This window comes from Chionomys nivalis, chromosome 11 (assembly GCF_950005125.1).
Source record: "Chionomys nivalis chromosome 11, mChiNiv1.1, whole genome shotgun sequence".
Taxonomy (NCBI): Eukaryota; Metazoa; Chordata; class Mammalia; order Rodentia; family Cricetidae; genus Chionomys; species Chionomys nivalis.
Window position 1 is genome coordinate 46,364,045 of NC_080096.1, and position 23,533 is coordinate 46,387,577.

Here is a 23,533-nt window from a genome sequence, read left to right on the forward strand (position 1 = left end):
GCCTATCCTCTTCAAAATTTTGGTCATATTCACTTAATATATTCACTTAAATTAATTCAAGCTTTTTTGGTTGTGTTTCCTTAAACTGTGATATTGTCATAGCAAGGAAAAGAAACCTAGTGTCCTTCACAGAAGGTGACGTTGAAATAAACAGACACAGATCTATAAACATGCCCGTGTCGGTGTGGTGCCATAGGCCTGTACTCTCAGCACTTGGAATGTGGAAGCAGGAGGAGCAGGACTTCAAAGCCAGACTCGGCTGCATTGCAGGTTCAAGGCCAGAGGGAGATACAGGAGAGGCCCTGCCTCACCTCCCCATTTCTAAAATACTGCTGAAGTTCAAGCTGAAAGCGTCTCCCCACTGCAACCCTGGGAGGTAAGTACTGTCGCTATTCTCAGCTCACAGGGAGAGAAGCAGAGGCTCAGGATTTAAAGGACTTTCCAAAATTAACCTGGGAGTCAGAGTTGACTTAAAACCCAAACACTTTAGCCATTCCTTCAGCTGCCTGGTGGGACTGGGTGTTCCTCCCTTCTGTACTGAGTTCCATTGGGACTGCCCTGAGATTCAAGATGTAGACATCTGTGAAATGGGACACGGGACAAGAGTGAACTGAGTGTGCTTGGCAGGATGCTGCCACAGACAGCAGGTCCACGAAAGCCTGTTGTAAGGGAGTGGAACAAGAGCTAAGGCTTCCAACCCAACAACTCGCTACCATTTCCACCTTGAACCTCTGTTTAAAAACAGGAACCCTTACAATTTTAAAGAAGTACTTGTGTCTTTCTGAAGGCTAGGGCATCATCAATCCAAGAATCTCTATATATACTCTTCTGGAAGGAAACGGAAATCTAAGCCAGGTAGACTGAGCGCAAGGAAAAGTCGGTCCCTGCTTGGTCCTGCCTGCTGCAAACAGCAGCCACCAGATATCAGTTCAATGCTTCACCAGAGGTCCCTGCTTTAAACTCTGTACATCTTTTGACTACTCAGTTTTATCCCCAGAATGGCCTGGTTGGACACAACAGCATGTCTTGGCTCAGTCATCTACCCTGAATTAGGGTATCACATATCGTCAGAAATTTCTCATCTCCGAGAGAGAATCCATTTATACTAAGTCATTGGTAGACTCTATGTGAGTCTTCCTAGGGCAGTGAAGGTTTCTTGAAGCTTTAACTACACAAGAAGCTCCTAGAGAAGAAACTGTATTCTCTGGTTCATTACATTAACTGAAAAGAACATTGGCTTTGTCGCCATCTCAGCCCTGAAGCCTTGCCATCTCACCATCATGTTAAAAATTGGTGTTACTGTCTTTATGTGAGAACACTTCAGGTAGACGCCTCCCCAGATCCTTTTTTTCCAGACAGGGTTTCTCTGTGCAGCCCTGGCTGTCCTGGAACTCGCTGTTGACCAGGCTGGCCTCCAACTCAGAGATCTGTCTGCCTCTGCCTCCCAAGTGCTAGGATTAAAGGTGTGCGCCACCACCTCCCAGCACCTCCCAAGCCTTTCATGCATGCACGTGTGTGTGTGTATGTGTGCATGGACACTTTTCACAAACTAGCTTCTACAGCGTGGCTGTAGCTCACCACCTCACAAGCATGGGTGTCATTCGTTTATCCAAACTAAACCCCTACTGGGAGATTTTTGCAATATCTGTATGTTTCTGTTCTAAGTGGTACTCTACTAACTTTCCCCATGTGCCTTCATGAACACGTCTAATATAACGTGCCCGGTGAGGCTCTTTGCTGTGGGGAATTCCAACATGCCTCTGGGTCACGTTTTTGCCCTGCCTGATGGTCAGCATCTGCGGCATAACTCCACAATATTTTCTACAATTCTTGAAGGTTGAAAGCCCTTTACTCTCCCCTAGCTTCAAATCAGCTCAGACATTAATTAGTGCACAGTTAAAACCAAGGGCCAAGTGCCGGAGGTGTAATGCCTGCACCGAGCAGCAGGAGAGGCGAGGCAGGCTCACCAGCAAGGTGTGGGAACCTTGAGTATACGAAGAAGAGACACAAGTAACTATGGAAACAGACCTGAGGGAATTATGACTTCTTTGGGAGATTAAAAAAAAAGAAGCTTAAAAGAACATTAACTGAAGTTCTCTAGGCAAGCAAGTGTTATGGGAGATTTATGGACAGAAGCCAACAAATTTAAATATACAGATGTTAAAGTGCTTGCATTAAATAACCGGAAAGCTACTATGTACTTGGCAATAATCAAACATGGGCACTTTGAATACTGCAGTTTAAGCAATCCAGCTCTTAGTCTATCAACAACAGCAGCAGAGAATGCTTAAGTCTTACTCCATCATGGAAGGCGGGATCGTGCAGCAGTCCTGGATGGCGGTCAGTGGGGACGTCAGGTGAGCTGTATACGATGCCTCTACAACTTGCTTGTTCCGATTGACCACGTCCAGGTAACGGTTGAACTTCTCACGGATTTTTTTGGCTAGCTGTGGATGACAGTGAGCAAAATAAATCACCTATTTATTCCACCTTTTCTGATAACCTAATAACTGCATCACGAGATGCATACACTAAGTTTCAACTTTACTTGGTGGGCTGGACAAATGTTGCGAAACACCTGGACAAACATGGCAGGAAATTTAGACAGCAGCAAAGTATTATTTTCCATCTATGAGAGGAAGCTGTATTTCTAGCCTCTTGTGTGTCCAGATTCAATGGAATGATGCATAGCCACAAGCGACCTGCTGGAAAGAGCGGAAATGAGGACTTCAGGCTTTAGTGCTGCCAGTGTGACAGAATGCACTGTGGCCAAGAGAGCAAACAAGGATAGGAGAAAAAGAGCAAGAGAGCTTTTCTGATTCTGGAGTCACAGTGATGGGATCAGGACTGCAGGAAGGAAGGGAAGTGACACTCAGTGCCATCTATGCAGCCCTTGGGGATGTCATTCACTGTCTTCCATGTGAACAGCAATTCTCTAGGGAGGTACAATGTAGATACTCGCATAAAACAAAACGTATAATTAGAAGCATGCTTGGCTGTAACCCATTATACCGTTAAGATGGACACATGCTTAACGAATGTGAAGAGAACACGTTATCATGATCTGCTGCTTTCATGTGGGAATAAGGAAAGCAAATTGGTCCGCACACTGCCTTTCCCTCCGTTGTTCCTATCAAATACCACAGCTTAATTATACATCTCCAAGGAAAACCGTGTTGTTTGTCTTTCCCTTCAACAAAATGTCACCCAAATGAGATGACTGATAGAATTATGGCTAATTGGTTTTGCAGAGCTATTCATTAACAGCACGCCAGAGGAGAACTAATCATGCCCTTTGGGTCACGCGGCTCATACAATCAAGTGTGCCTACAGGCAGGACCATGGAAGCCATCAGAATATTGCCTTTTGTTTTTAAGACAATATTTTTCTCAGTGAAGTTTGTAAAGTTTCCTAAAAATTATACTAATAAAGCTTAGAAATTTTCTGGACATAGAAAAGAATAAGAAAGCAATTTGAATTCTGGATGGCTGGAAATTCTCATATCCACCTACAATTCTACTCCCTGAGCTTGAATTCTAACTGTACCAAGATGTGGGTTTTCTTTGTGAAGGTCACTGAGGCAATACGTACAGTCCATTTAAGTTTCACTCCTCAAGTTAGACCACTGACTATGTTGTCCCATGTGGCAATGTTTAGAGACAATCTTGGTTGTGAGAACTTGGTAGAAATTGCTATCAAGTAAATAGTAGGAGCCAGGAATGCACCTAAAGATTCTGCAGTGCATTGGAGAGTTTCTCACGACCCCAAATCATCTAGCCCCCAAATTTACTCCTAAAAATTACCAACATTATTATTAATTATTATTATTATTATTAGGGTTTTTTTTGGCAATGCTGAAGCATGCATGGGCAGCCTGTATATGGTGGTTCTATTGAACTTGTCCATATTGGGCTTCATGGTCTAAGTTGATGAGAATGACTGACCAGGTAGGACTCTTCCTCAAGAGGGCTCCAGGTTTCATTACAGATGGTTGTCAGCCACCATGTGGTTGCTGGGAATTGAACACGTGACTTTTGGAAAAGCAGGCAGTGCTCTTAATTGCTGAGCCATCTCTCCAGCCCACCCACCTATCAATAAATCATCAGGCTGCCAGGATCAAACTCAGCTGCACGCTAGTTCAAAGGTTCAGAAGGTTCTCTGGTCTATGGGGACTTGGCAAGAACATCATGGAGGAGTATATGGCGGGGAAGAGTTTCACCTCAGGATACAAAGGAAGTCAGGAATGTTGTAAGTCAGGACTCTAACACACGCCTAGAAGCAAACATGATCCTAGTGGTGTGTAAAAATCGGGATCTACCACGTCCTCTACTCTAGTGCTGGAATCTGAATGGTCTTGTGAACCATGTCCGAAGAACATACAGAAAGTGATGCTATATGACTTTCAAACCCGGGGTTACAAAAGATCATATGGCTCTGTCTGCTCAACCCTCATGGTAGCCCCCAGCTACCATTCTATAAGAAGCCACAGACACAAAGGCCATGTTATGGGCTTAGTTGTCATCCTAATCAAGGGCTTGAGCATGTCCTGGAGTAATCCTAACTGGGCACAAGTAAAGAAGCCTCTAAAAGGGCTAGAGAGATGGCTCAGTGTTTAGGAGTTCTTGCTGTTCTTGTGGAGGACCCGAGTTCAATTCCTAGCATCCACATGGTGGCTCACAACCATCCCTAACTCCAGGTCCAAGGGGTCGGACACCTCAGTGAACTCTGCGGGTACTAGGCATACGCACGGTGCACATACATACATACATGTAGGCAGAATACTCACACATGACTAAATCTTGCAAAAGAAGAGTCCTCTAGAAAACTGTAACCCTAGAGGCTATCGTGTTGTCTGTGCAGATATCACAGAACAGAGATGAGCCATCCTTGCAGGGACTGGTCCAAACTCTTCGCTCACACAGTCCGTAAGCATAAACACATAGGCTTATGCCACTGTGTTATAGGTAATTCCCCTTTCCCCTGCAATAGCTCAATGAAGCATCTAAGGATAAGCTGAATCCCTTCCTAGGACAAGCATGTTGAAGACAATTTACATAAAGCTGCACAAATATAGGTACCACATCTGAATGCATTTGAGCTTGTAGCCTGCAAACCTACTGCAGAGAGATGATGTCAGGTGTTCATTAGAAAATTCTAAGAGTTGCTATATGATGGAATTTGCTATGTGCCAGACATGGGACTCTACAGTGTAGACACTCCTGTGTTGTGGGACTCTACAATGTAGACCTTCTTGTCTTCTGTCATTGAGGTTAAGTGGTTCGCGTGAAGCCACAGACCAACAGGAAGTTCCACTTATTCTAATTCAAAGCTATCTTGTCCATAAAGCCCGTGTTCCCCTGTTCAGACAAAGCTAACCTACAGGAGCTTCAGATGTAACCTGAAAGGGTTAAGCATCTTCTGAGCATAAGCAGCCAAGGCTCAGCGCAGAATGGTAGAGCGTCCTTGGCTTGGACTGGCTGCTGAACTCACTGTTAGGGTGGGGCAGTTGGAGTTTCTGGCTGATAAAAGCCCTGGGGGGGGGGGGGGATGTCTGCCTTTGGCTGCCTGGTGAGCACGGGGCTTCAATCTAGAGCCTGGTATGTGTTACCAGTTAACAGGAGGTACACCCTGCTCCCCAAGCTGCATTCCTCAACAGTGGACATAGCACCTACACACAGGGTTCAGCTATCCAAGACAGTTACAAGAACTGAACCACATGCTTTTCCTGTCTCTATAGCAGCTTCCCCAGTTTTCCATGTGACACCCTATCTTGTTTCGTTATAAAAAAGAAAACGCCATCCCAGCACTTGGGAGGCAGAGGCAGGCGGATCTCTGTGAGTTCGAGACCAGCCTGGTCTACAAGAGCTAGTTCCAGGACAGGCTCCAAAACCACAGAGAAACCCTGTCTCGAAAAACCAAAAAAAAAAAAAAAAAAAAAAAAAAAAAAGGAAAAAAAAAAAAAAAAAGAAAACGCCAGCCTTTGCTGAATGCTTTGTCAAGTTTCTGCACTAAGCATTTCACATGTATAGTTTAAATTTAATCCTTCAAAGCCCCCTTTAGTTGGCAAGGTGACTGTAATTCCAGGTTCTCAAGGTGGGGGTTAGGGATCGAGGACTGTTTGAACCTGTTTTAAGCAACAAACAAACACAAACACAAAACAAAAAACCCTAGAGGGTACAAAAGCTTTTATTTCCTAGAGGCAGACACTGAAGATCAAGTCTCCTTTCCAAGGTCACAAGGCGGTAGGAAGGCAGTAACCTTCAGAGTCCACACTTCTAACTTCTTTTTTTTTTTTTTTTTTTTTTTACTTATTTATTTTTTTTTTATTAATTAATTAATTTAATTATTAAAGATTTCTGCCTCTTCCCCACCACCACCTCCCGTTCCCTCCCCCTCCCCCAATCAAGTCTTCCTTCCTCCTCAGCCCAAGGAGCAAGCTTCTAACTTCTAGGCAGCACTTCTCTTGGCCATTGACAATGCAACCTCTCCGCTCTACATGTTCTGCCTTTTCTTTCTCTAGGTGAGAGGGTCTTACGTAACGCAGACTGGTCTGGAAAACACTGTGCAGCCGAGGATGCCTTTGAACTTCTGATCCTTCTATCTCCACCTCCAGAAAGCTGGGCAATGGTACAGGCATGCACCACCACATCTGGTTTACATAGTGTTGGGGAATGAAGCCAGGACTTCCTATATGCTAGGCAAGCAGTCTACCAAGTGAGCAACATGGCCAGCATCCCTGGCTGCCTTTTAAATCCACTTTAACATGAGATTCTTGGCAGGATAGCATACACCACGCAACCTCTTACTTCACAACAGAAATTGGGATTTTTAAAAATACAATTTCATTCAGAATTCTTCACAATTCCAATGAAAATATCCACATTAAAGAGATCAGGGTTAAATACATCATAATATAGTCCCCGCAAAAACAAAACCCCATGATCCCTTGCTAACATTACCGGACTATGTTAACTGAGGCATTAAATAGTGTCAGACTAAATTATAATTGTTCTGATAACTCAGACATCTTTAAATGTTCACTGTTTTATAGCCTGAACAAAGAACACAGGGGACAAACGGTTCCTTTCCCTTAGGGAGTACGTTCCAGAATTCAGTATTTCATTCAGGTTATTTTTTTTAAAACTTAACAAACTTCATTATAACACTCTATGGTGTATGAGAAAATAGCGGGTATCCCTTTCTAGCCAGAGAAATGGAGGCAGAGGACAGCTGAGAAGCATGACACGGGCTCTCTCCATTTCCCCCGCCAAGGAATGTGCTGGTGGCTCACTATGGAAACCTTAACTAATAATCCATTTTTGCCCCTTTCGAAAAGCAATCTCTCTTAGCATGCTAACCAAGCCCAGGTTGCTGGGCAAGCATAACAGAATCTCTCCGAGCAAAGACAGCCCACAGAGAGATTAAAGCCTGAACGTATCTGTTAAACTGAAGGTGGAACGCTCTGTCGCAGACCCTTCCAAGAGGCCACACAGAAACCGGGGCCTTATCCTGCCACGACCTCGGCGGACGGGCGAAAACAAAGGACATTCTCAACAAAAAGCGACAGGTGGACCCACAATTCTCCTCAGCATAATTAAAAACATTTTTCTTTCCACTGCTCGGCTTTCATCTTTTATCCTTCTTTATCCTCTGCCCTCTATCCCCCTAAGGAGCTCCTGCATGCTGATGAGACAACGCGACTAAAACCATCTTGTCATCTTTTGGGTCAATTCTTCGGCCCGCCAATATCCAGCCATGGGTCAAATGATCAGGAAGGTAGTGTGTGGTCCCCATGGGAACCGACTCTAATTTGTCATCATCTCCAGTGACGACGTTTCATCACAACATCAATGGATTGCCTTCGTGCTGAATCTCCCTTCCCTTAATTTTCGCATAGACACTTGTGTCATTTGCACGCTTCCCCAGAGCTCCTCTCAAAGGGACTTCCCCCCCTTTTTTTTAACCTTAGCTTTACACTTCTGAGGATGAAGAGCAGGGGGGATGGGCACAGTTAAAAAAGGTAAAAGAAACCCAACTGCAAAGGCCCAGTACACACTTTATTTATGACTGCTTCCTAAAAGGGCTGGAAGGAGTTTTTATGTTAGGGAAAGCTTTATTTAAAACATCTAACAATGAGGCTGACAGGCACGGGCAGGAAGCCTCCCCCGGGGGGACTGAAAATTCGCAGGAAAATTCATATAGAATGTAGAAGAGTTTAACATTTGACATTCAAAAACCTTTGTGCCGTGATAAGAATTGAACAGCTCACACCTCTCTTCTCCAATGCCATTCTTATCACCCAAGAGAAAACCTTCCATTTTCTTTTCTACCAAGTTTCAGGATTTAGTTGTATAAACAGGTGACCCAGAAATAATGTTAAGTGTAAACCAAGCATCTCTGAGTCACATCCCATCACCACATTCCAAGGTTTTCCATGTCTCCCTGTGCTCAGCCCCTGGGCACAGAATACAAAAGCAAGGCTGAGTCTTCAGATCCCTTTCTTCATGAGGTTCGGAACAGTCCAGATGGACAGAGAGTTCTGTTACTTATAAGCATGGTATGTGGTTAAATTCCATGAGTGGCTTCCTCATGAAGCTAATCAGAATGGTATACCCCTTAAAAGGCTTCCCTTGTGTTCGAATACAGCAGCAAATATACAAAACCAAAGACAAATATGGCGGATTGTTCCTCCTGTCGGCCCAGGCTCTGGGCTAGAAAGAGCAAGCGGAGGTGATTAGAGAAGACTGTGGGAGTGTAAACTGTTCAGCAACAAGAGCTAGAAAAGGAGAAAATAGACTGTAATACCAAGTTTTTAATCATTTACCACATCCTTGTGGATAATTCTGCATGAGAAACCTGGCCGAAGTGACAAGCGGGAAGCATGTTGTTCTTACACCTATCAGTAAAATGGCACACAAAGGGCTTTGGGGAGAAAGAAGTAAGGATTAAATATAACTATCATTTGTTAGCTAAAAGAGACACAGGATTTTTTTTTCTAAGCCTCAACTTAATTATCTCTATAATTGTGTGTGTGTGTGTGTGTGTGTGTGTGTGTGTGTGTGTGTAGACCAGAGGGGTAAGTTTGTTCTTAGGAATATTATCTACTTTCCTGGTACCTGGCCTGGAGCTTCTCCACGAGGTTAGATTGGTTGGCGAACGAGCCCCGGGTCCTCCTGTCACCACACCCAGCACTTTTGTGTAGATTCTGGGCATTGAACTTAGGTCCTCACATTACCATTGAGCCATCTTCCCCAGTCCTTTATCTTGCCTGTTTGAAGTAGGGTCTTGCTACGGAGTTCTTGATGTCCTACTGCTTTCTGTGTAGCCTAGGCTGGTCTTGAAATTGTTGCAATCTTCCTGCCTCTCTACCAGAATTAAAGACATGCACCACCACTTTGGGGTTTAATTACCTCTAAATTGAGAATAATAACATTTGCATTCTGGTGTCAAGATTTAAATTGGATAAGGTCTATAAAGCACTTAACAGTGTCAAACAGATCAAAACTACTAAATACATGGTAGCAGCAAGTGTCTTACTATTGCTGCTGTTGTTTGTTATTATTGTAATTGTTATTGTTTGGGGGACTTATTGAATTGTCTCGGGTACTGGAACCTAAAGAACACTCTCTGCACCCGGGGAAAGGAAAGAGTGAAGCTCAGCTAGGATGGACGTGTTGGCGCTGGGCTCCAGCCTCTGCCAGCTGTCAGGGATTCTAAAACACTGTGTACAGAGAGTAGTGCATCACAGTCTTGGACAGCTAAAAATTTTTTCAGAGATCCTGCATTTTTTTTATCTAATCATAATTTTACTCTTGCTTGTACGTTTCCATGTTTAATGCATTTTATGTGGGTTGTCCTTTTCGTAACAAAGAACATAGGTATTTTCCGTGTCGTTATTATAGTCAAGGAAATCAAGACTCAGGGCTTGCCTGAGCTGAGGCTGAGTAGGTGGCAGGAAACATACCTAATCTCTGTTCAATCCCCCTTTCTTTTCTTTTTGGTTTTTGGTTTTCGAGACAGGGTTCCTCAGTAGTTCTGGAGCCTGTCCTGGCACTAGCTCTTGTAGACCAGGCTGGCCTCGAACTCACAGAGATCCACCTGCCTCTGCCTCCCAAGTGCTGGGATTAAAAGCAAGTGCCACCACTGCCCGGCTCTCAATTCCCTTTTCTTAAGAAGAAAAGAAAATGATAAAATCACATAGGCCAGATCATGGAACTTCTGTCTCTACTCGCCCTAGCTCAACTCTGTCCTCCTTGAAGCCTTATTGGGTTCCCTCTTCGACAATTGCCGGACTCACCAGTCACTTCACTCATACCCCACTTCACACTGTTGGGCTTTCATCACCCCAGGATCCTGTTTCCCCAGCAAAATGGTAACGCAACAATAATTAGCACTAACTGATTGCCTCCTATCAGTTATACAGTGTACAAACCACGCTTTTACCTGGGGCCGTTTTCCCCTCATAACAGCATTATGTCTTCACATGTATTATATGCTATTGTTGTACTGGACTGACTTGCCTGGGGTCATCCAACTAACAAACAGAAATAATTCTATCAAATCTATACTCTTGTATGGCTGCTCCGTGAATTCTATTCAAGCTCTTAGAAATGGCTTACCAGAGTTAATTGTTTACCTTCACAAATCTGTCCACACATCAAGCTGAACAGAAAGCTTGGACCTTGTCGATTTTCCAGTCTGTCTTCCAGGAAGCACAGCTACCACAGACAGAGCCTTGTTATCTTAGCTTTGGCTGCTGAAGCAAATGCTGCATACAGTGTCAATCATGGGCCATTTATTTCTGTAGGCTGAGAAATCCGAGATGAAGATGCAGGCGGGGTCTACTGAGGCCCCTTCCCAGCTTGCCAACGGCCACCATCTTACAAAATCACATGGAGGAGAACTGGCTCTGGTTCTTTTGGCGAAGGTATTAACCTCACCATTTCTCTATACTCACAAGGTCATCTAAACCCACTCACTCCCCAAATAACCTACCTTTTAATGTTATTACAACAGGGGCCAGGTCTTCAGGATTTATATAAATAGGGGGCATAAACATTCAGTCCATGACACCCAAAAGCGGGTGCCTATCCAGAAAGACAGCCAGTTGCTCATTATGCTCTTTGAACATCCCTTCTAAAAATGTTTTTTTTTTTTTTTTTTTTTTTTTTTTTTTTTTTAAATTTTGAGATAGGATTTCTCTGTGTAACAACCCTGGCTGTCCTGGAACTCACTCTGTAGACCAGGCTGGCCTCGAGCACACAGATCAGCCTGCCTCTGCCTCCTGAGTGCTGGCATTAAAGGCATGCACTACCCTCCCCCCCAACCTCCTTTCTAAAACTCTTAATGTTAAAATTTTTCACCATTTGTCCTACTCTGCTTTCCTGCTGTGGTGCTAAATACCAGGACCAAAACCAACTCAATGCTGCTGACTGGCTTGTCCTTGGGCTCACAGTAAGCTACCTTTCTTCTACAGCCCAGGACCACCTACCCAGAGATGGCATCTCCCATAGTGGACTGGGACGTCCTGTGGCAATGAACAAGGAAGAAAGGGCCCTACAGACATGCCCGCAGTCCGATCTGATGGAGTCAGCGAGGCTCCTTCTTCCCAGGTATGTCAACCACTATTAGCCACCACACCACTGTAACAGTGTGAGGAGTTAGGATCCACTTAGCAGGCACCAAGTGCTGCTGGTAGAGCGGCTGCTCGGTGAGGGTAATGAATTCGGGGTTTTCTCTCTTTGCTAACTTGAAGCACACGATTTCTTGCTCTTCCATGTAATGAAACCACACTAAGGGCCTCTCCAGATGCCGGTGACACCTATCCAGACCCCAGCCTCTAGAACAGTGGTCCTTAACCTTCCTCATACTGTGGCCCTTTAATACAGTTCCTCATGTTGTGGTGACCCCCAACCATAAAATTATTTCCTTGCCACTTCATTACTGTAACTTTGCTACTGTTATGAATCATAATATAAATATCTGTGTTTTCTAGTCATCTTAAGTGACCCAAACGGAAGGGTGACCAACCGGCTGAAAACCATTGCTCTAAAACCACGGGCCTGCTATTATAAAAGGTATTCAGACTGTGGCCTCCTCCTACAGCAGCAGAAAATGGACTAAGACACTGAGCAATGACAGGGCCAATCGTTACTACTTTGGGGTTCATGAAATTACCCAACTGAGCAGAGCCTGGCTGGGATGACACAGAGAAAGACAGAGATAGACAGACAGGGTCAGTCTCCATTTCTCCATTTCCAGAGGCCTGTGTCTGTCGGACGTGTGAGAATAGCCTACCGGGGGAGAAGCAGAGGAGCTGCTGACAGACGATCTGCAGGTGGACCCGGAAGATTTATGTGTGAGGCTGTCTGGGTTCCAAGGTCACATATGCAGATCTTGGGAGAGGCGGGCCCCTGCACTGAGCTGGATGGAGTACAATGGAAAAACCGAAGTCAAGCACCGACATGCCGGAGAGCCAGAGGCGTCTGTGCCCTGGGAAGAGCTGAGAGTAACGGCTTTTCTCTTTAAGCTCAGCACAGGGTTACTTGAGAGGTCATGATGGGTTTGGTGTGGGCAGCAGCCTGTGCTAGGCTTCCTAAAAGAGCCACTGCAGCGCACACCCGCGCCTCCTGAGAGCCAAGGTTATCAACCCAAGGGCTCTCTGTGCTCTTGCCCTGCTGTTCACCCCACTCTACTCTTAATGACCACGTCACAACAGAGGAAGCAGGGAGAAGCACAGGCTTCAGCCCACTCCTGTCTGTAACAGGAGCCCCCGAGCTCCTTTAAACCTGAAGGAAGCAAGCCGTTATGCCGTGGAGGTTTACCGCCTGCTTCTTCCCAAGGAAAAAGACGATTTTACAAAGGATGAAGAGGCTAATAAACAGGGAGGCCTCAAACTCACTAAGATCGCCTGCCTTTGCCTCCTGAGTGCTGGGATTAAAGGCGTGCGCCACCACCGCCTGGTCGGCTAAATTCTTAATATTGTGAATGTAGACCACCGTCAATGTTTTGCAGCCAACTGCTCTGTTTATTTTATAACCATTAGCTGAGAATGATACTTCATTTAAATACATGTACGTAATTGTAGACGTGTGTTTAGGGATACTTAGAAATTGCTGGAAATCCTATCCTAATTTTGAGAAAATTCAAGTCACAATTTGTGTGTGTGTCCATGCATATGTGCGTACGCGCATGTGTGTGTGTGAGTGAGTGTGTGTGTGTGTGTGTGTGTGAGAGAGAGAGAGAGAGACAGACAGACAGACATCGGGTGTCCTGCTTTAGTGCTCTCTACTTTATTTCATTGAGACAGGGTCTCTCCCTGAACATAACATCTCATCCCAGCTAGGCTGGAAACCAGCAGGCTCCCAGGAACATGCTGTCTCCTTCCCACACATGGCCACACCCAGATTTTTTTAAATTCAAATCCTCATGTTTGCACAGCCAGTGCTCTTTTTACCCACTGAGTTATCTTCCAGTCTGCAGGCAGCAATTTTTAAAATCAAATATTCTGCAACGCACTGCAGAGGTAACTATTTCAATACTTAAATACTGAAGATTGAAGGTCAGTAGCAAGATACTGAGTCTCTGTTTTCCATAATGAAACCATAATGTTTCTAAAAGAGCAGACTGGACATACAATAGCCTTGAATCTGGGCATCCACTGGCACTGCATGGCACAGCAACATGTGCTGTGCAGAGAATACCTGTCACATGTTCAGAACCAAGGCTGCACAGAGCTGAAACATTTCAGGCGAGCGCTGCCAAAAAAACACCCTGGAATCATTCAGGGTTTGGTTTTGAATTAATGTTTGGTCATTGTGCAGTCAGAAACAGCGTAGTGTTGCCAAACTTTTCACAGCCCCCACATTGAGTTGCATGACCTGCAGGTTAAGAAGCTGGGGCTTTGTGAACAAATATATGTGCATAATTACACACACCAAGTGCAACACGGGCGAATTCTAAGTACGAGAAGGCCACTAAGGGAGCTGGGGGTGGTGGAGAGGTTGAGAGTACTGTGAGAACCTGAAATTTCACACCAGCCCAGCCCTTCTCCAACCAATGCAACAATTTCAGTTTTACCAGTCTTGCAACCTAGGCCAAAGCCCGCGTGCTGCGGGGACTGTATAGAAAATGTTTACTGCCTAAAAACGAAGGGTGATAACGAGGGTATTTTAAGGTTCCTCCTGGACTTGAGAGCACCCTGATTAAACACTGGTCAGGAAATGTTATAAAGGAACAAAAACCTGCTGCTACTGGACATTTCTTCACCCTCACATTGGCTAACAATCTAATAAATCCAACTCGTAGTAGATGGTCTTAAGGTTTCTGAAAATCTTAAGAATCTACATGTTCCCAGTTCACCTCTCCTGACTGTCGGGTACAAATGGAACCCCATTTTCCCCAACTCTGGTGGTCAGACAAATCCTGATCTCTTATGCCTTCCTTCCTTCCTTCCTTCCTTCCTTCCTTCCTTCCTTCCTTCCTTCCTTCCTTCCTTCCTTCCTTCCTTCCTTCCTTCCTCTTTTGCCCTCTCTTCTGCCCACTCTCTCTGTCTTTCCCTAGACTGCCTCCCCCCCACCTCTCTCTCTCCTCTCTCCTCTCTCTCTCTCTCTCTCTCTCTCTCTCTCTCTCTGCATCCCCTCCCCCCACCCCAGTCAGGTCATGTTCGGCCTACCACATTCTTCCTCTGGACACTTCCAGATGCCTCTGGCTGTTCTCTCACTTTTATCTACAATAAAAACCTTCTCCTTCACCGTGGCATGGAGAAGCCGTGTCGTCAGTTTAAACACTGACCTGCTTCCCCATGGAATTGATGCTGTGGTTCTTTAGGGCTTGAGTGATGCTTGGCCTCTAAGAATAGCTGGGCTCCATTAAGTAAGGATCTGGCCTCTTCTAGTTCCCCTGACACAAAAGATGAGTGAACGCCAGTCCCAGGCCAGCCCAGGCTGTATCTGCATTTAAAGGAGCAATGTCATAGTGGATAATCCTTTTTAAACTAAAGAAGTTAAAAAATGCTGCAAATGGAGCCTCTTATAAACATCTGATTTCTTCAGTTGCAGAAGACCAGGCTTGACTGTTCTTATTACCCAAGTCCTTAGTGTGCTGGGTCCACCTTGAAAGTTAGGAACTCTCTCCCACCTGGTTGTCCCATTAAATAATGAAGTCAGTTGGTAATGTGCTTATGTCATTCAGGAGAGAAAAGATCACTTCCAGGCCTTTGGCTTTTAAAATTATATTTTGAGCGAATGAATATTTTGCCTGGATATATGTATATGCACCACACACATGTCGTGTGTCCATGGAGGTCAGAAGAAGGCATAGGTTACAGATAGCTGTGAGCCACAAAGTGGGAGAGAGGAATCTAAGCAACATCCTCTGTAAGATCAGGAAGGTGTTTAACTGCTAAGCCTTCTCCTCAGCCCCAGGCGGTTAGTTTTAAGATACCTCAGCGGTAGCAAGCAGCTCCTGAGCAGCAGGGGCCCTTACAGGGCAGGCAGGTATCTACAAGAGCTGATTCAGAGCTTCAAGTTGATTTATTATAATAATTAAGTCAACAACACCCCCCCTACACACCCACATTGCCACTTAAATAAGGTACCAATGTTGACTGTTCCTATAAAGACATGTTAGAATCAACAACAGAAAGAAACCTTCCCCGTGTGGATCCCGAACCAGAAGAATTAGGACCACTGCCTGAACCACAGACATTTTATTACAGCCTCTCAACTGTTCTGCGGGTTTCCTTGGCAACTGCATCTAATATCGCCCTCTGAAGGTCTCATGTCCTGGCTAATGACAGAGAGTGGGTAGGAAACAGAAGAACTGGGTGTATCTGCTCTCCATTGGCATATCCCGAAAGGATACACTGCTCACACCTTAGAGGTCTAGGTGAGGTGGACTGATGTGATGTTAGTAGATAAGACAGTGTCCCTCTGCAGAAGTATCTCGTGAGCTTTGCAACAGAGCAAAGGACTAAAGGTCACAAAGGGGACACTGAAGGCAATGCCCAGAACAGGTATTTCTATATGATCCCTGGCCGTCCCATCTTCTAATAGTCAAATAAAACTGTAGATTCTGGTTATGGCCCTATTCTATTACACCACATTAAGCCGACTTAGCGGTCCCTGGTACTTGCAGCAATTAACTCCCTTGCATTACTATCAAAGTGTTTCCTATTGCACCAAGAAACGTTAGGGACAGAAATGGCCCTTCTTTTTAAGTCATTCCCCAAGTTTCAGGGTACATCCGGATTTGCATTTGTTTATAAATGCAGATTCTGCAGAAATGATTTGAGGTTACTCTTGCCTGGGGAAGCAGCATTTTGGTAACAGATGAATGAATAATGGTGAGGTTATTTTATTTTTCTAGAAGGGGAGACAGTTTGGGGTGGAGGATGGAGTTAGAATTAGAGGGTGGGGAACTGTTGGAGACCACTCAACATTTCCTAATTAGTATTTCATTCCTGGGACGTTAGAATTGTGCACAAAATGAGCTTGTTTTCTGTTTTTTCTCATGGCGAAAAAATTCTTGGACTTTGGAATGAAGACTATGGCTTGATCTATCACTTTCAGTCCAGTGGTTCTCAACATCTGGGTCACAACCCCATAGGGCGCACACATCACATATTTATATTATGATTCATAACAGTAGCAAAATTATGGTTATGGAGCAGTAATGAAATAGTTTTATGGTGGGGGGGGGTCACCACAACATGAAGAACTGTATTCAAGAGTCACAGCAGTCAGAAGGTTGAGAACCCCTGCTCTAGCTAAATGGAGCTCTGAATGAGGGTGAAGCCAGGGCCCCTGCTCTGGGAGAAGGCAGGGACAGGTCTCGGTCAAAAGCTCAAGTCCCGCCCAGAGCAGAGGCACACATTGGAGCAGAGCTGAGGCTTAGGCATCTTTTCTCAGCCTAACTCAAAGGCTTTGATCTCCTCTGTCCTGGCTGCAGCCTGTTTCCTCCGTCTGTGCCTGCCTGGAACCATGAGCTCCCAGTACTGCTGGGGCAATAGTACAGCCCCTTCTTCTACTTCCTTGCAGTAAGGACACAAGGAGAGGGAATAAGGTGAATGGGAAGTGCACTCATTTGTGTTTCTGCCAAAACAGTATATCATGCAAAATCTAAAACAAGAATTTTAAGATTTTAAATTATACTCGTGGTAGGAGCGGTAGTATTTATAAAGAACGTATTTCCTGGATTTGGAATAGGTGGTATATATGGGGGTAGTGGTAGGTGTAGTATTTCCTAGAGTTGGTATAGGTGGTACATATGGGTGTTGCGGGATATTTAAACAAACGGTATGAAGATGTGTCGCTCTCTTACCTTGCCTGCCTAAGGCACCTGCTTGGTTTACCAAAGAGCTGAATGGCCAATAGCTAGTCAGGACAAGTTAGAGGGGACTTCTGGGCAGAGATAGAAACTCTAGGAAGAAGAGAGGTGGATTTCACCAAAGAGATGCGGAGGGAGGCAGAGATACATGGTGGAGGAGAGGTAAAAACAAAAACAAAAAAAACCAAAAAACACATGGCAGAATATAGATTAATATTAATGGACTGATTTAAGTTATAAGAGCTAGTTTTTAATAAGTCTATGCTAAACGCAAACTTTTGTAATTAGTAAAATGTCTCCGTGTCATTATTTGGGAGCTGGTGCCCCCAAAGAGAAAGTCTGAGAACATATGGAAATTGGGAGTATGACTCAGTTATGAAACTCGTGCTTAGCTGTCCTGAATTCCTGGGTCCATTGCCAGGAACAGTTGTCCAAGAGAATATTCATCATTGTAAGAATAAATACTATGCATGTAAAGAGTATAAATATGATCTACTATATTCAAATGTGTAAACAACAAATATATTGTATATTATATACACATAAATGTACATAAATTAAATATATACACATATATGTAAATATATTTACAGGGTGTTTTTTTTTTTTTATGTCCCAGGAGAAACATAAAAGGAATGAATGCCCACATGCATGAGTCAGTATAAACAGGCTTATCAGAGCTTAGCTCAACAGCAGACACACACACCGGCTGATGTACAATGTGTACCCTCAAAGTCAACTGGTCTAAATTTAAGACAGGCATTTAACCTTTCGCACATGCATCTGAACATATTTTAACTTCCAAATATATACAAGGTTACAGGAAGTGGGCTTCAAATACACTTTCCTTTAAACATCAACAGCTCTTACACATGACACGGGCAGCCGACTCTTCCTTCCTCTCCTGAGAGGCTAGAAGAGATGCAGCCCCAAGTGATCTTGATTATTGCCAAAGCTGAAGATAGGGAAGCCCTCTGGGAGTACTGAGCAATATTCACAGACTGCCTCATCCTCAAAGGAAACTCCTAACAAAGCCGCGCTAACCATAGCTAAGCACCCAGAATGCAAAGCAGTCTCCACCTCCTAGCAGGAGACAGAGAGAAGCCTACTTCCATTGTCCTTTAATCCTGCCTCTGGGGCCAACAGCTGTAGGCTTTCACTCGCCCGATTAGTTAAAAGTTCTTATTTAGAAGATATTTATTTTAAAACAAAATGAAACCCCAACAGCCCAATAGAAATTCCACAATGACAGAAATTATAACCAACTGTCCTAAGGTTATGTTAATAATGGAATAATGATGGATTGTTAAGAAAGGCAAAAGAGCCATCAAGAACTTCCTTCGGTTTTATATCTTGTTTACGTTCCTGCAGAACAACCCATTAGTAATATCGGCTTCATCCTAAGGGCCTAGTTCATCCTTGTGATTTATGAGAGCGAAAAGCCTGTGGCTAGAAGTATGGACGGCACTGGCCACCACGGTGTAACCCTTGTCAACTGAGCATTTAAACTCGGTCATTCCCTCATTTAGCAGCTAAGTTTCATCACAGCACTTACAATGTTTAGACATGGTATTTATCTTACGTTGCTTGATGGGCGAGACCCTCAGGAGAGAGGGAACTCTTGCTCTTCAAAAGAAAATTGGAAAGCATATCAAGAAATTTACATGCGAAGCGAGTCAGCAAGCCTTCTGGTAATGTGGCCTTCAGCAGCATGCCGCTCTGGCTAAAACCTGGTGCCTACTACCTAATTCAAGTGTGGCACTGGGAAACTACTTAGAGCTTTTGTCTTAACCCTTGCCAGCTCTAATGGAGAAGAAGCATTTCTATCATAAAATTGTGTAAGACTTTAATAACTCAAATGAAGTCCGTAGGATGCTGTGAACAAATTATCACACTACATAAGCAATCTTTTCCAATACGTCACACAATTAACCTTAGGAGTCGGTTACTGTATCCATCCGCCCTTTACTGGGAGTCTAGAAAAACATCATTTTCCGAAAGAGAATCTGTCTTATGGGATGTCACTTTTGAGGTTAGCAAGAGCTATCGCAGGCATGACTGAATGTCTGGGATTCAATTTTTGTGTCTCTTCCTACAATATCAAGTGTCTGAGTCCCCAACAAATGTTTGCTGAATTTCTCACCTACCTGTGACCTAGCAGCGGTATGCCTAGAATCTGCCTCTTCACACATCACACTCTTCTCTAACCACCATTGCCTTCCTTAAAGTCGTACATAGAGACATTATTTGATAGGGGCCCTAGACTCAAGGGCTTAACTTCTAGAGGACACTTATTTTTTTTTTCCTCCAATAAAACATCATCCAGGGCTGACAAGACAGACTGGTGGGTAAAGGCATTACTGCCAAGTCTGGCGACTGGAATTCAATCCTCAGAGCTCACACGGTGGAAGGAAAGAACTGACTGCCCCCAGCTGTTTGCTTCCTGTGGCTTATGTGAATCTACTCGCCTACATAAAATAAACAAGTATAAAAGTATATAACCCACCCAAACTTTCATGAGAGCCCTCTGATCACAATTTGTATTCCTTACAAACCAAACGAAGCCCATCTTGGTTATAACACAGGTGACAAAAAAGCTGAGAAAGGAAGGTGGCAGGTTCAAGACCTGCCTGGGCATCTTAGGGAGACCTTGTCTCCAAATAAAAAGGTAAAAAGAGCTGGGCGGTGGTGGCACACACCTTTAATCCCAGCACTCAGGAGGCATAGGAAGGTGGGTCTCTAAATTCGAGGCCAGCCTGGTCTACAGGAGATAGTTCCAAGACAGAACCCCCAAAACTACAGAGAAACCCTGTCTCAGGAAAAAAAAAAAAAAAAAAAAAAAAAAAAGGTGGTCATGTCAGAGGAGCAACAGATGGTAACTGACTTCAGGAGTTTAACCATCAGAATGCAAGGCACAGATGGGAGAACTCAGCTAGGCAAGGCTCTGAGGGCTTTGGGTCCAGAATGCATCCTGTTACCCCTAGGCCTTTACATATTTGCCGTTGCCATTTTTCTCTGGTATCTGGCTTGGTGTGAATGGGAGTGGGGAAATCCCACTGTCTTTGATGTAGTGTACTATCTCATGAAAACGTCCTTTTCTACTGGGTATTTTTTCAAAGATTTATTTGCTTATTATATGCACAGTGTTCTGCCCACATGTATCCCTGCATGTCAGAAGAGGGCTCCAGATCTCATTATAGATGGTTGTGAGCCACCATGTGGCTGCTGAGAACCTGAGAACTTAGGTGCTCTTAATCCCTGGGTCATCTCTTCAGCCCTTTCCTGGGCAATTTTACCTGTGGATTATTATGAAGATGATTTCCTCTTACACTGTACTGTCTAACTGAAGTGATTATTTTATGCAATAATAGTGTTAGTTTAAATAGAACTTTAATGATTAAGGGTTTTTAACAAATCTAGTAAGGCATTATGATAGAGGTTAGTTTCGTGGGAAAATTAATATAGGTAAAAGCAGGATATGGTGTTGTCGGCATCCCTGACAAAGCAGAGGCTGCAGAGGATAGAAAATAAGAAAAAAAAAACATCACACAACTAGGACTTAGGAGTCTCTCTTGAGAAGCCATGTAGACCGTGGTTTAGGTTAATGATAAAGGAAAACAATTGAGTTCCAGGAGTTAGCTCGTTCTTTTTTTTTTTGTTTTTTCGAGACAGGGTTTCTCTGTGGTTTTGAAGCCTGTCCTGGAACTAGCTCTTGTAGACCAGGCTGGTCTCGAACTCACAGAGATCCGACTGCCTCTGCCTCCCAAGTGCTGGGATTAAAGGCGTGTGCCACCAACGCCCAGCTAGCTCCAGTTCTTTATGATGCTGGGAAATGTGTTCATGGGTTTCAGTGTGCATCATAGCTAAAATGGAGTTTGAAATGATGACTTCATGTAACTAAAAACCAAAGAACTGTGCCGGGCAGTGGTGGTGCACACCTTTAATTCCAGTACTCGGGAGGCAGAGGCAGGGATCTCTGTGAATTTGAGGCCAACCTGGTCTACAAGAACTAGTTCCAGGATAGGTTCTAAAGCTGCAGAGAAACCCTGTCTCAACAAACAAACACAAAAAAATCAAAGGACTGGATAGTTAGTTAAGATAAATGGATAGGACTTTAAAATATTAAAAATGAAACTAGCAACTTGGCTTTCCGGCAATTATAAAAACTACTACCTAGGTAAATTGTTATGGTGGAAAGGCTCCTGATCTATGAGGAGTCTCAGAGATAAAATGTTTAACTGTATGTGGGTTCTTGGGATAATTTGTTTTTCACCCGTAACATATAAAATGTTTAATCATTCAAGAAATGTGGGAAACATACTGTTTTTTTATTTATATTCATTGTAATCATTCACTTAAAAAGTAGAATTGTAACCAGATTTTAATATTTACATTACATGAAAGATTCTGCTGGGGGTATTTAAGCTGTAAGGGGAAAAAATAAAGAAGTTAGAAAGAAAACACCAGGAGAGATGCAGAAGGAGTCGTCAGGGGTAGTGGGGAGGGAAGACATCAAGGAAGCAGAAGAAGGGAACATCAGGGTAGAAGAACAGAACAAAAAAGAGAATAGAGAATAAGGACAGAACCAATAATAAAGGAGAAGCTTTTCCCCCTCAGAAAAAGTCTGTATGTTTTTCTAGCTGATTCTGCATCTCATTCCCAGTCTCCCTGACCTGCAGAAGGTCAGGGCCCCTACAGGGGTAATTTAATGGGTAAAGGTGCCTACTACCAGAGTTCAATCCCTAGGATCTACAGGGTGAAAGGAGAGACCTGAATTCTGTACATTATCCTCTGACATCTATGCAATACATATAAAGATAAATAAATGTAAGGGAAAGATACTTTTAAGGGGAACTTGAGCTAGGACTATAGCTCAGTTGGCAGAGTTCTGATGTGGCATGCTAGAGACTCTACATTCACAGTATCTATCTATGTAAGTACCTAGATAGAGGGATTGAGAGGTGAATAGAGAAATTTAATCTTGCATGATTTTTGGCATAGTGTAATTGCCCATAAACCTTTTCTGTTTCAAAAATGGTATATCATTAAAAAAAAATTCAACCTCATAAAACTCTAACATTGGGAACAAGTTAAGTGAATTGTAAGAGAAAGGAGGGGGAGGATACAAGCTAGGTCACTGTGCTCTATATTGCTATCTACAGAACTCCCCCTAAGCCCTGGATAAATTTGAAGACATAAGAGAACATCTAAACAACATGATTAGGGTTCCCTAATCTCTTAGCTGGGTAGTTCCGGATGGGAAATTTCTTTTGAAAATAGTTTTAATTCTTGGAGAATTTCATTCAAAGCATTTGGTCACATTCATCCCAACTCCCAACTTCTAGTGCTTGTGGTTTTACAACGACCCAGCAAATCAAGTCTGTGCTGACTGTCTATTCCTGAATGCAGGGACGCCCACTGGTGTGTGGTCAGCTTGCTAGGGATCACATGCTTACAGAACAATGATGCAATCAGTTGTCCATCACTCCTCAGTTAGGGGTAGGAGCTCATGAACTGCCCTCTCCACGGTAGAATGATAACACTGTGCAGACAATGGGAGCTGTGACGTTAAAGGGCAGTGGCCCTGTCATGTCCAGATGACACTGTTTACTGCCAGTCCCCTACAGCCTCTGGCTCTTGAAATCCTGCTGCACCTCTTTACTCCAGTTTCTAAGCTTAGGGAGTGCATGTTACAGACGTCCCATTTGTGGATGAGCACTCCAAAGACACTGATTCTCTGCACATGGACCAGATCTGAGTTTCTGCATTAGCCACTGTCCACTGCACAAAGAAACTTCCTCTGATGAGGTATGAAATGTGCACTAATCTACAGGTGGAGGGAAAGAAATAAAGACAGTAGTTTGACACTATATCCATTTAGCACCTATTGGTTCTCAACCTATGGGTCGTGACCCCTTTGGGGTCGAATGACCCTTTTACAGTAGTTGCCTATCAGTTATCTTGCATATCTGATATTTACATTATAATTCATAAGAATAGCAAAATTACAGTTATGAATGAGTAACAGAAATAATTCTATGGTTGATGTCAACGCAACATGAGGAACTATATCAAAGTGTCACAGCATTCGGAAGGCAGAGAACCACTGCTCTAGTGAAATAGTAATAGGTTCACTTCCAGGGCCATGGGGTCTTAGCCAGATTTCCAGTAATAGGCTTGTGTTTTCTGCTGTGAAGCAAGTCTT

At 43.8% G+C, this 23,533-nt stretch overlaps 1 protein-coding gene across 1 annotated transcript in view; it reads right to left on the bottom strand.

Annotated features, from left to right (window-relative positions):
- Cachd1 (cache domain containing 1) overlaps nucleotides 1–23,533 on the bottom strand; it is a 229,875-nt gene that overhangs the window by 103,067 nt on the left and 103,275 nt on the right. The window contains exon 3 of the mRNA XM_057784644.1: nucleotides 2,299–2,447. Coding sequence (XP_057640627.1) covers nucleotides 2,299–2,447 — 149 coding nt within the window. The remainder of the gene's footprint in view (nucleotides 1–2,298; nucleotides 2,448–23,533) is intronic.